This window comes from Taudactylus pleione, unplaced genomic scaffold, assembly GCF_031769625.1.
Source record: "Taudactylus pleione unplaced genomic scaffold, aTauple2 ptg003137l, whole genome shotgun sequence".
In the NCBI taxonomy this organism is placed as follows: domain Eukaryota; kingdom Metazoa; phylum Chordata; class Amphibia; order Anura; family Myobatrachidae; genus Taudactylus; species Taudactylus pleione.
The window spans coordinates 2,834,226-2,847,526 of NW_028287496.1; the positions used below are offsets into that span (position 1 = coordinate 2,834,226).

The window sequence follows — 13,301 nt, forward strand, 5'->3', positions numbered from 1 at the left end:
CACTATCTGCACTACTCCCTGACCCTGCCATACTCACCACTATCTCCACTACCCCCTGACCCCTCCTTACTCACCACTATCTCAACAACTCCTGACCCCGCCATACTCACCACTATCTGCACTACCCCCTGACCCCTCCATACTCACCACTATATCCACTACTCCCTGACCCCTCCATACTCACCACTATCTGCACTACCCCCTGACCCCTCCATACTCACCACTATCTGCACTACTCCCTGACCCCGCCATACTCACCACTATCTCCACTACCCCCTGACCCCTCCATACTCACCACTATCTCCACTACTCCCTGACCCCGCCATACTCACCACTATCTCCACTACTCCCTGACCCCGCCATACTCACCACTATCTGCACTACCCCCTGACCCCTCCATACTCACCACTATCTGCACTACTCCCTGACCCCTCCATACTCACCACTATCTGCACTACCCCCTGACCCCTCCATACTCACCACTATCTGCACTACTCCCTGACCCCTCCATACTCTGGTACTCCAGTTGGCTACTCCAGTCCGGAATTCCAGCACTTGAGTCCAATCACCCACTCCAGTTGCCAGTATCATCTCATGCGTAGAAGTTACATACGCCAACCCAGCTTCCTACGCCCACCCAGCTTCCTGCATACTAGCCCCACTTCTAAACCAACTTTTGCATCTACTTCGGGAACACAAGAACCATAAAAATGCAAAACCCATAAACAAGAATATCTCTTTGTTTGCTATCATCTTATTTAAATGAAGACACAAGATCATCATTTGTTTCTATTTTATTAAGATAATGGTAAACTTGAATCCCCTGCAAGTTATATAGGATACTGAATCATAGGTGAGTTCTCTAGCTCTACATCCAGCCATTGTATCAGTGTCCAGCAGTACAGACTCCATCTACCCGTATCCTGCAATCTCCTCAGTACTTTCCAGACCCAGCTATATCCAGTCTGATAAATGTCTAACACGGTTTACCTGTAATACATGAGCTCCACAGTTCTACGCTCTCTATCTAGCACATACTGGTGCAATTACCATCTTGCTGCACTACTGGCTCCAGTATTCCGGTCCCATTCCTGTGATACTGTATTTTGGTGACTTCTGTAATCTGGTCCTATTCCAGTGTTAGCAGCAATCTGGTCCCATTCTGGGGTTTCAGTAATTCAGTCTCATTCCAGCGAGCCATCATTCTGGTTCCATACCAGTTATCTAGCAGTCTGATCTCATTCCAGCTGTCTAGTGCCGGATTCAACGTGATCCAGTGTCGCTTAGCAAACTTGCTGGATGCCAAAGAACTTCCTGAGAATTAATTGAGCCATCTATTGGTAAAGTTCTGCTGCTTAATATACCCTGTTTGGGACATAGAGGAGAGAGTCCTAATTCCAATACCAAATACTACAGGAGCAGATTTAAGTGAATTATTTTATGGTTTTTTTATGTCTTTATTATGTGTCTATATACTAGTATGTCTTTATTATGATCCTATATACTAATATTTCTTTATTATGTGCCTATATACTAGTATGTCTTTATTATATGTCTATATTCTAGTAGGTCTTTATTATGTGTCTATATACTAGTATGTCTTTATTATGTGTCTATATACTAATATGTCTTTATTATGTGTCTATATGCTAGTATGTGTTTATTATGTGTCTATATACTAGTATGTCTTTATTATGTGTCTATATTCTAGTATGTCTTTATTATGTGTCTATATACTAGTATGTCTTTATTATGTGTCTATATACTAGTATGTCTTTATTATGTGTCTATATTCTAGTATGTCTTTATTATATGTCTATATACTAGTGTCTTTATTATGTGTCTATATACTAGTGTCTTTATTATGTGTCTATATTCTAGTATGTCTTTATTATGTGTCTATATACTAGTATGTCTTTATTATGTGTCTATATTCTAGTATGTCTTTATTATATGTCTATATACTAGTATGTCTTTATTATGTGTCTATATTCTAGTATGTCTTTATTATGTGTCTATATACTAGTATGTCTTTATTATGTGTCTATATTCTAGTATGTCTTTATTATATGTCTATATACTAGTATGTCTTTATTATGTGTCTATATTCTAGTATGTCTTTATTATGTGTCTATATACTAGTATGTCTTTATTATGTGTCTATATTCTAGTATGTCTTTATTATGTGTCTATATACTAGTATGTCTTTATTATGTGTCTATATTCTAGTATGTCTTTATTATATGTCTATATACTAGTATGTCTTTATTATATGTCTATATACTAGTATGTCTTTATTATGTGTCTATATACTAGTATGTCTTTATTATGTGTCTATATTCTAGTATGTCTTTATTATATGTCTATATACTAGTATGTCTTTATTATGTGTCTATATTCTAGTATGTCTTTATTATGTGTCTATATACTAGTATGTCTTTATTATGTGTCTATATTCTAGTATGTCTTTATTATGTGTCTATATTCTAGTATGTCTTTATTATATGTCTATATACTAGTGTCTTTATTATGTGTCTATATACTAGTGTCTTTATTATGTGTCTATATTCTAGTATGTCTTTATTATGTGTCTATATACTAGTATGTCTTTATTATGTGTCTATATTCTAGTATGTCTTTATTATATGTCTATATACTAGTATGTCTTTATTATGTGTCTATATTCTAGTATGTCTTTATTATGTGTCTATATACTAGTATGTCTTTATTATGTGTCTATATTCTAGTATGTCTTTATTATGTGTCTATATACTAGTATGTCTTTATTATATGTCTATATACTAGTATGTCTTTATTATGTGTCTATATTCTAGTATGTCTTTATTATATGTCTATATACTAGTATGTCTTTATTATGTGTCTATATTCTAGTATGTCTTTATTATGTGTCTATATACTAGTATGTCTTTATTATGTGTCTATATTCTAGTATGTCTTTATTATGTGTCTATATACTAGTATGTCTTTATTATATGTCTATATACTAGTATGTCTTTATTATGTGTCTATATTCTAGTATGTCTTTATTATGTGTCTATATACTAGTATGTCTTTATTATATGTCTATATACTAGTATGTCTTTATTATGTGTCTATATACTAGTATGTCTTTATTATGTGTCTATATACTAGTATGTCTTTATTATGTGTCTATATTCTAGTATGTCTTTATTATATGTCTATATACTAGTGTCTTTATTATGTGTCTATATACTAGTGTCTTTATTATGTGTCTATATTCTAGTATGTCTTTATTATGTGTCTATATACTAGTATGTCTTTATTATGTGTCTATATTCTAGTATGTCTTTATTATATGTCTATATACTAGTATGTCTTTATTATGTGTCTATATTCTAGTATGTCTTTATTATGTGTCTATATACTAGTATGTCTTTATTATGTGTCTATATTCTAGTATGTCTTTATTATGTGTCTATATACTAGTATGTCTTTATTATATGTCTATATACTAGTGTCTTTATTATGTGTCTATATACTAGTGTCTTTATTATGTGTCTATATTCTAGTATGTCTTTATTATGTGTCTATATACTAGTATGTCTTTATTATGTGTCTATATTCTAGTATGTCTTTATTATATGTCTATATACTAGTATGTCTTTATTATGTGTCTATATTCTAGTATGTCTTTATTATGTGTCTATATACTAGTATGTCTTTATTATGTGTCTATATTCTAGTATGTCTTTATTATGTGTCTATATACTAGTATGTCTTTATTATATGTCTATATACTAGTATGTCTTTATTATGTGTCTATATACTAGTATGTCTTTATTATGTGTCTATATTCTAGTATGTCTTTATTATGTGTCTATATACTAGTATGTCTTTATTATGTGTCTATATTCTAGTATGTCTTTATTATGTGTCTATATACTAGTATGTCTTTATTATATGTCTATATACTAGTATGTCTTTATTATGTGTCTATATTCTAGTATGTCTTTATTATATGTCTATATACTAGTATGAGTTTATTATGTGTCTATATTATAGTATGTCTTTATTATGTGTCTATATTCTAGTATGTCTTTATTATATGTCTATATACTAGTATGAGTTTATTATGTGTCTATATTATAGTATGTCTTTATTATGTGTCTATATGCTAGTATGTCTTTATTATGTGTCTATATACTAGTATGTCTTTATTATGTCTCTATATGCTAGTATGTCTCTCATGAACACCGTATGATATACTGTACACTTTTGCACAGGTGTGCATATACTAGTAAATTATATAAATACCTACTGGTAAATTCTAAACCGTCCATCATTTGTATGTTTTTGTTTCTCGCTGGTTTTTATGTTTTTTTGCAGGGGTGGACTGCCTAAGAAATAAAGGAAAACACTGCTCATGCTATGCCCCCGTGGAAACCTGGGGTTAGTACAGGTATAGGGGACAGACACAGGATCACAGGTCCACCCCCTCCCTCCCTAAAACCTCCACAGCCCATAACACCCATAATAGTTACTGCTGCTGGGCTGACTCCCTTCTCTGTTTATCTATGAGGTCTCAGAGTCAAGCAGGGAGTAAGGGACAGTCTTCAAACTACTTGCCACTATACAAATGAATAACAACAGTGTTTGAAAACACTTGTAAAGTGGCAGATAGTGTGCAGACTGTCCCTTGTTCCCAGTGTGGCCATAACTCCTGAGATGATCAGACTGACTCCCTGGGGTAAATTCACTAAGAACCGAGTTTGGCCTGAGTTCTCTAGGGTGATTTTACCATTATTTCACTCGCAAATTTACCAGACAATTTGGGCCAAATCGAGTTGGTCGATAGTGAAGCAGATCGAGATATCTCCCCCGAGTATCAAGTTTTGAAGGAGATTACTCACCTGAGATTGCAGTGTTTCCTCTCTGCACAACTCTCCAGAGCAAGGAGCCTGCACATATCAGTGGAGATATGCGTTAGCTGCTTGTGTGTTGTACCTGTAAAAAATGGGTTAAATGTTTAAAAAAAATTACGTAGGGTCCCCCCCAATAGACATAACCAGCCCCGGACTGGTCCGCTAATCCTGGTTCCTAAAATTACAGGGAACAAAACGAGTAGGGTTCCACCATGATTTAGGAACCAGCACCTGGCGCAGGGCCAGTCCTGCTTTTAAATTTCAGGGGAAGTGGGGACCCCCCCAAAAAAGGGGGGTCCCCACTTCTACCGAAACCCCAGGCTTGGGCTGAAGCCTGGGGCTCTTCTCTGCACCCCTGGGCTGTGGGTACGGGGGTAATAATGTGTTAAATAGTTGAAAACTATTGAATTTTACAGTGGAACTACAGGTGCCAGCATGCCTGCCCTTTAGCACTTGTGGAACTACAAGTCCCAGCAGGCGGCCAGCACCTGTGCCCCCACTGTAAATTAAATAGTTAAAAAAAACATAGTACACACACACCATATACAGTAAAAGTTTATTACATACACCTATTCCATTCACACATATTGTTCTTACTGCCAGATGTTTCTGTCCTCTTCTCCAAGTAGATTCCAATGTGTGTACCTGAAAGAAAGATCTGATACTCACCTCCTTCCTCGCGCTGGTCTCCGTAGCATCTAGGGGTCTTGGCAAAATAAACCGAGTAAGTGAACCCATATGGACAAGTGTCGGTATGTATGCTATCACATATGCCAATACTTCACAAATGCCAGCTGACGGGATGCTTCCAGAAATCCCATGGCCCACCAGCCAAACAGAGGCCACTTTACGTACAGCAGCCGCTCAATGGCTGGTTACACGTGGGTCCCAGCCAATGAGCAGATGCTATATGTACAGCGGCCTCTGATTTGCTGGCGGGCCGTGGGATTTCCAAAGCGTCCCGCATGCTGCTACTTATGGTTCTCCAAGTACCAGCATGTGGGGGAGGCTTGCTGGGACCTGTAGTTCCACTGTAAAGACAATGTTGTTAATTCTATTTTTTAAACACTACATACACTATCAACCTACCACCCTAGGGTTGTGGGGATAGGCAGCCTAGGCCAGGGGTGCCCTGTAGAGGGAGACCCCTTTATTGGGGGAGTCTGCAACTCCCCAGGGATCCCTGGCCTGGGCTGACTAGTGGTCAGGACTGATGCTGCGGCTGGGGGGCCCGATGAAAGAGCTCCCTTGGCTGTGGCATCGGTCCCCGCTAGAAAGGGTCCAGTGCTGGTTTTAATTATAGGGATACCTCTACATAATTTTTTTCCCCCTATAATTAAATCCAAGACTGGCCCTGCAGCCTGGTGCTGGTACCTAAATTATGGTGGAGCACTACTTGTTTTGTTCCCCATAATTTTAGGTACCAGGACAGGCTGGCAAGTTGGGGCTGGTTAGGGGAGGGACCGTTTTTTAAAAAAAAATACACCCTATTTAAACTATTTGCTGGCAGAAACATACACAAATCACAATGATTTGTGAAAGTTTTAGCCAAACTCGCAGCTCTGGAGGTGAGTGTTTAAAATGTCAATTTGGCAGAGAGTTTGCAGGCATCTCACCCGAGATTGTCATCTCAATTCTTCTTAAATATGTGTGCTGTCGGCCTGATTCAGACCCGCTCACAAGCGGGTCAATGGTTGTGCAGTGCACACACGCGGTGTGCGCAATGCACCTGCGCAAGCCCCATAGCGAGAGAGAAATTCTCTCGCTCCGGGGCTTGCTACAAACGGGGCAGCTGTCGATGTTGATCGACAGCTTGCCCCGTTTTGTAGGCGGGGTGGCCGGACAAATGGAGGCATTCCTGAAGGAACACCTACTATTTGGGGGCGTCTCTACTGACTCACCCGACTTTGCCTTTAGTCAATTTGCGAGTTGAAAATCACGCCTAAACTCTCCTGAGATTGGCATCTTGACCATTCTCGATTCTTAGTAAATTTACCCCAGATGTTAGACAGACAATAGGTCGACAGGTACAAAAGGTCGACACACTAAATGTCGATATGTAAGAAGGTCGACGTGCAAAAGGTCAACAGGGTCAAAAGGTCGACATGAAAATGGTCGACACATTACATTTTTTGTTTTTTAGCCCTAATCTTCACCCTAACCCTCCCCTTGGTGCCTAACCCTAACCGTCCCTTCTAGTGCCTAACCCTAACCCTCTGGTAAGTGCCTAACCTTAACCATGGGGGTAATTGCCTAACCCTCCAGTAGGTGCCTAACCCTAAAAACAAAACAAAAATAATAATGTGGTGACCATTTTCATGTTTCACCTTTTGACCCTGTCAACCTATTGACTGTCTAACATCTGGTGTCTATCTAGAGATTGTCTAATTACTATCTATCTACAGTCCAGAACCCACCACCCCGTAGTCGTGTCTGAAGTTATCGTAAAGAGAAGGCTCTGCCGCTGCTGTGTTTGTTCCTAGGTGAGCTGCTTCCTTCCATCAGTCCCTCCTTCACCTCGGCTCCATCTCTCTCAGCTGCCACTGCTTCCCTGCATCCCCCCCGCTTTCTGCTTCTCCCCTGACCTGGCTTCCTTTTCCCTCACCTCGGCTCCATCTCTCTCAGCTGCCACTGCTTCCCTGCATCCCCCCCGCTTTCTGCTTCTCCCCTGACCCAGCTTCCTTTTCCCTCACCTCGGCTCCATCTCTCTCAGCTGCCACTGCTTCCCTGCATCCCCCCCGCTTTCTGCTTCTCCCCTGACCTGGCTTCCTTTTCCCTCACCTCGGCTCCATCTCTCTCAGCTGCCACTGCTTCCCTGCATCCCCCCCGCTTTCTGCTTCTCCCCTGACCCGGCTTCCTTTTCCCTCACCTTGGCTCCATCTCTCTCAGCTGCCACTGCTTCCCTGCATCCCCCCCGCTTTCTGCTTCTCCCCTGACCCGGCTTCCTTTTCCCTCACCTCGGCTCCATCTCTCTCAGCTGCCACTGCTTCCCTGCAACCCCCCCGCTTTCTGCTTCTCCTCTGACCCAGCTTCCTTTTCCCTCACCTCGGCTCCATCTCTCTCAGCTGCCACTGCTTCCCTGCATCCCCCCCGCTTTCTGCTTCTCCCCTGACCCGGCTTCCTTTTCCCTCACCTCATTGGCCAGATCATGCTGCTGATGCTCAATACTCCAGACACTGTAACCTGTCTCCTCCACCGAGAGGTTTAGGAAAGCTGTTCCGGGTGATGTCATTGGTCACATGAACTTCTGGAATGGCTTTCCTGAAATATAGCCCTGCTAGTGGGTCCTGTCACTTGTGGAGATGAGCTGTATGTGTACATACAGCTCTTCTACTTCTACTGTATGTCCATTATGCCCGGGATGCCAGTTTGTTTTTGTAAATGCCCGGGATGTCAGTTTGTTTTTGTAAATGCCCGGGATGTCAGTTTGTTTTGTAAATGCCTGGGATGCTACTGGAGAATCAGACCAACCTGCGCCAAGGGTAAGGTGAGTATTTTTTTTTCCAAACAGCGGGCTTTTACTGGACAAGAGGACCAAACACCAGGGAAATGGTGAGTACAGTCCGATTGTGAGTGTATGTAATAAAATGTTACTTTCAACGGTGTGTGTTCTTTCTTTGTTTTAATACTTTCTTAGGGGAAATATAGGGGTCTATTTACTAAGCGGTGTTAGGAGACAGAGTGAAAATTGATAAGAAAGTGATAAGGTGCCAGCCAATCAGCTCCCAACTGTCATCTCACAGGCTGTGTTTGAAAAATGACAGTTGGGAGCTGATTGGTTTGTACCTTATAACTTTCTTATCACTTTTCACTCTCTCCTAACACTGCTTAGTAACTAGACCCCTTAGTTACCAATAGCCCCTTAATGCCTCGCATGCTGGTACTTGCAGATTTACAAGTACCGGCATATGGGGGAGGCTTGCTAGGACCTATAGTCCTCATGTAAAAGACAATATTACTATTATTCTATATTTTAACGTATCAACCCTGCACCTACTTCCCAGGGGTGCGGAGGATAGCCCTAGGATTCAGCCCTGGCCCGGGAATACCTGGAGAGAGGGGCCCCTTTATTTGGTGTTCCCATGAGTCTGGTGCTGGTTGTTCTTTGGGGAGGTGGGATGTTATTATCTTATTTTGGGGATGTGGTGTTCAATTTCAATTCAAATATTAGTAAATCAGGGGATCCTATATTGGTCTATGTAGATTGGAGATTTTATTTTATTTTCGAGTTCACATTCAATTTTGATTTAGTAAATCTCTGATAATCAAAATCTAAAGCAATTAGAATGAAAAAAAAATCACCCGAAATGCTAAATTGAACTTTGATAAATAGACCCCTTATTGTGTGAGAAAAAAGGGAGGGGGAGATAAAAAAAAAAAGAATTATATAAATATAAAAATAAATACAAAATTGAAATGAAAAATAGAAATTCCATATAAAATGTGTAGAACTATGAATGAAGACTACTGATGAGTCCCTATAATTATACTTGATATTCCCATTTAATAACTAGATTAAATCAAGAATATGTATTTTTCCTGGTTTATTGTATGAGATTCATGTAACTACATAGAATTGTCTCACTCTGATTACAGATATTAGGTTACTGTGCTCACCCTAAATATCAGTCATTTACATATCAGATGTAACTTAGAGTGTCTGTTGTTGTGAACACAGCAATTTAGCATACGGTATGTTCTGCTGAATATTTCCGCCCTGATGCCCATATGGACGTAACTGTCCTTATCTGTTTATATAATATTTATTCTAAGGCGGGGACCGTTTATCTCGTTTCAGGGGAATTTCCTTCTTTTATACTCTTTGTGACCTTGACCTTTTAATGAAAAATAAAAGTTACATTATAGATTTGATGCCATAAATGAAGATGAAGTATTTACTCTCTTCTCATCCTGCTAATGTATTACCTCTTTTCCTGATCCTATACCATCACAAACCATTAAAGCTCTGTCTCCTGTGATCATCCCAACTTTGACTAAAATCTGTAATCTCTCTCAACACAATTCTGGCACTAAGGGCCTGATTCAGACCCGGACGCTAAGCCGCGAACGCATGCTATGGCCTATAGTCACCCGTCTGCGTATGTGTCAATATGCGCATTCGTGAACCAGTCACTGCGCTCGGGAATTGTGCGCTTGTAGTACACAGACTGGACGCTAATATGAGTGACAGAATGTGCCGATTGTGGGTGGTAACAGGGGAAGGTGCTTGTGAACGGGGGAGTGGTGCTGGGAACACAGGCGTGTCTGAGTTTTATGGGTGTGCATAATTAGCACAGAGGAATCATTGTACACGTCACTTGGTTGTATTTCAGCCGGCAGTGATCGCAGTGCATGCGGCGGTCGAACTCAAGGGCTGTGTGCAGCTCCGATGGCGCTCGATGGTTCTGATTAATCATACACTTCCTGGAGATGATGTGTGCCATGAAAGAAAAGTGGGCGTCTTTATACTGGCGTGCGATCACTTTGCTGTCGCTCTCTATGACATATTGGGAGTTCTTACACCAGACAGTGCGATCGCGGAATTTGCATACCCGGCACCTTTTGCCTGCAAGAGAGCGCAACTTAGCGTCTGGGTCTGAATTTACCCCTAAGTCTCTCTGAAATCAATGTCCCATCTCCCATGCCCCTCCAAGCTACTGGAGAGACTTGCCTACACCCGCCTCACACACTTTCTTCTCTCGCACTTATTGGACCCACTTCAGTCAAACTTTTATTCCCAACACTCCACAGAGACAGCACTGACTAAGGTAGTAAATGATCTGGTCACTACCAAGGCTAAAGGACATTACTCACTTCTTATTCCTCCAGATATCTCTCCTGCATGTGACACTGTGAGCACTCTCTTCTCTTACAGGGGGAGATATACTAAGACTTTACAGACTGTTCTTGAAAAACAACAGTGAGGAACTGATTGGTTGGTACTTTGGGCCTGATTCAGACCCACTCATGAGCGCTTAGCTCTCGCAAGCGGGTCGATTGGCAGGGCAGTGCGCGCGTGCTTGCCCCGGAGAGAACGAGAAATCACTCGCTCTGGCGCTCGTATCCAAAAGGGGCAGCTCTCCAATGATTAGTACATAGGCTACACAAACACCACAATCCCTAGGTCTTCAGGACACAGCCCTATCCTAGTTCTCATCCTACCTATCTAATCGCTCTTTCACTGTTCATTTCTCTGAATCTACCTCCTCTGCACCAGGGTTTAAAGTGGTCCTGAAGAGGTGGTGGAACTCATCTCCCCCAAGGCCTACACCCCCCCTCACCACCACTACTCTAGGCGGCAGATCCGTAACAAGACTTTTTGGTGCCCTGTGCAAGAAAGAGCATTGGCGCCCCCTTATTTTTCAAAGGGACATAATGCACTCAAAAAAGGGCCATGGCCTCATGGGGAAGGGCTAGGGAAGAGATAGGAGAGGCCAGGAGATGCTGGGGATAAATAGGGACATAATATAGTGCACCTGAGAGAGGGCCATGGCCTCATGGGGAAGGGCCAGGGAAGAGATAGGGGAGGCCAGAAGATGCCGGGGATAAATAGGGGCATAATATACTGCACCTGAGAGAGGGCCATGGCCTCATGGGGAAGGGCCAGGGAAGAGATAGGGGAGGCCAGGAGATGCTGGGGATAAATAGGGACATAATATAGTGCACCTGAGAGAGGGCCATGACCTCATGGGGAAGGGCCAGGGAAGAGATAGGGGAGGCCAGGAGATGCAGGGGATAAATAGGGACATAATATAGCGCACCTGAGAGAGGGCCATGGCCTCATGGGGAAGGGCCAGGGAAGAGATAAGAGAGGCCAGGGGATGCCGGGGATAAATAGGGACATTATATAGTGCACCTGAGAGAGGGCCATGGCCTCATGGGGAAGGGCCAGGGAAGAGATAGGAGAGGCCAGGAGATGCTGGGGATAAATAGGGACATTATATAGTGCACCTGAGAGAGGGCATGGCCTCATGGGGAAGGGCCAGGGAAGAGATAGGAGAGGCCAGGAGATGCAGGGGATAAATAGGGACATTATATAGTGCACCTGAGAGAGGGCCATAGCCTCAAACAGTGCCCCCTGCCCTGTGGTGCCCTGTGCCATGGCACTGGCCGCAGTACCCTAGTTACAGCCCTGAGTCTGACACCTAGTACTTCTCACTGTAATCCCCAGTCACTCATTGGCTGACTCACTGGTCTATGATCTGTATGTTCATAGGTGTGCACACATGGGATCCTGGGGGTGTCTGGCACACCCTAATGCTGGTCAGCTAAATATGAATTGGGTCATTGAAATTATGGAGTAGGGGGTATTGATGCAGATATAATATGGGGGAGATTGGGGCTACACAGCTAGTAACAGGAATTGTTTAAATGAAAATAAAGCCAGACACACGCCTTATTACAGAGTATCCCCCCTAGATTTCCTTGGATACACCCCATAATGTGTTGCGCATGCCTGTGATGTGTAGGCTGATACAGTAATGGATGAACTGCTCAGGGTGACTAAATTTACACTCACTGGAACTTTCCTACAGGGCTGGATCCGGCTGGACCCTATTTTGAATATACCCCTCCCCAGGTGCAGCTGAACCCTACAGATGCTGACTTTGTTGTCACCGACGGATCTTCCATCTTCCTCCATCTTGGTATAACCTCAATGTTCTATATTGGCACATGTGACCCAACTCTGAATAAGTAACACAACCCCCAATATGTAACGTATAAACAGAACAATGTCTTAAAATGGCTTCTTTACCACTTGCTCCAAACAGTACAATGCAATTAGTTTTTTTGCTGTAATCCTTTCCTCAATATTTTGGATTGAAAAGTTTTATTTTTAAATACATCAATTAGAAACCAAACAAAAGCAACAATAGACACCTCCCATTAATGTCAGGATACAAAGCTCCCTATATGATCTGTCACTTAGGAGAAGTAGCAACAATAGACACCTCCCATTAATGTCAGGAGATAGCTCCCTATATTGCATGATCTGTCACTTAGGAGATGTAGCAACAATAGACACCTCCCATTAATGTCAGGAGATAGCTCCCTATATTGCATGATCTGTCACTTAGGAGATGTAGCAACAATAGACACCTCCCATTAATGTCAGGAGATAGCTCCTTATATGATCTGTCACTTAGGAGATGTAGCAACAATAGACACCTCCCATTAATGTCAGGAGATAGCTCTTTATATGATGTCACTTAGGAGATGTAGCAACAATAGACACCTCTCATTAATGTCAGGAGATAGCTCCCTATATGATCTGTCACTTAGGAGATGTAGCAACAATAGACACCTCCCATTATAGTCAGGATACAAAGCTCCCTATATGACCTGTCACTTAGGAGATGTAGCAACAATAGACACCTCCCATTATAGTCAGGATAC

At 41.9% G+C, this 13,301-nt stretch overlaps 1 protein-coding gene across 1 annotated transcript in view; it reads left to right on the forward strand.

Moving 5' to 3' along the window:
* LOC148430835 (pancreatic lipase-related protein 2-like) overlaps positions 1 to 13,301 on the forward strand; it is a 114,230-nt gene that overhangs the window by 43,906 nt on the left and 57,023 nt on the right. The window contains exon 2 of the mRNA XM_088466429.1: positions 12,440 to 12,550. Within this exon, the coding sequence (XP_088322555.1) occupies positions 12,440 to 12,550 (111 nt within the window). The remainder of the gene's footprint in view (positions 1 to 12,439; positions 12,551 to 13,301) is intronic.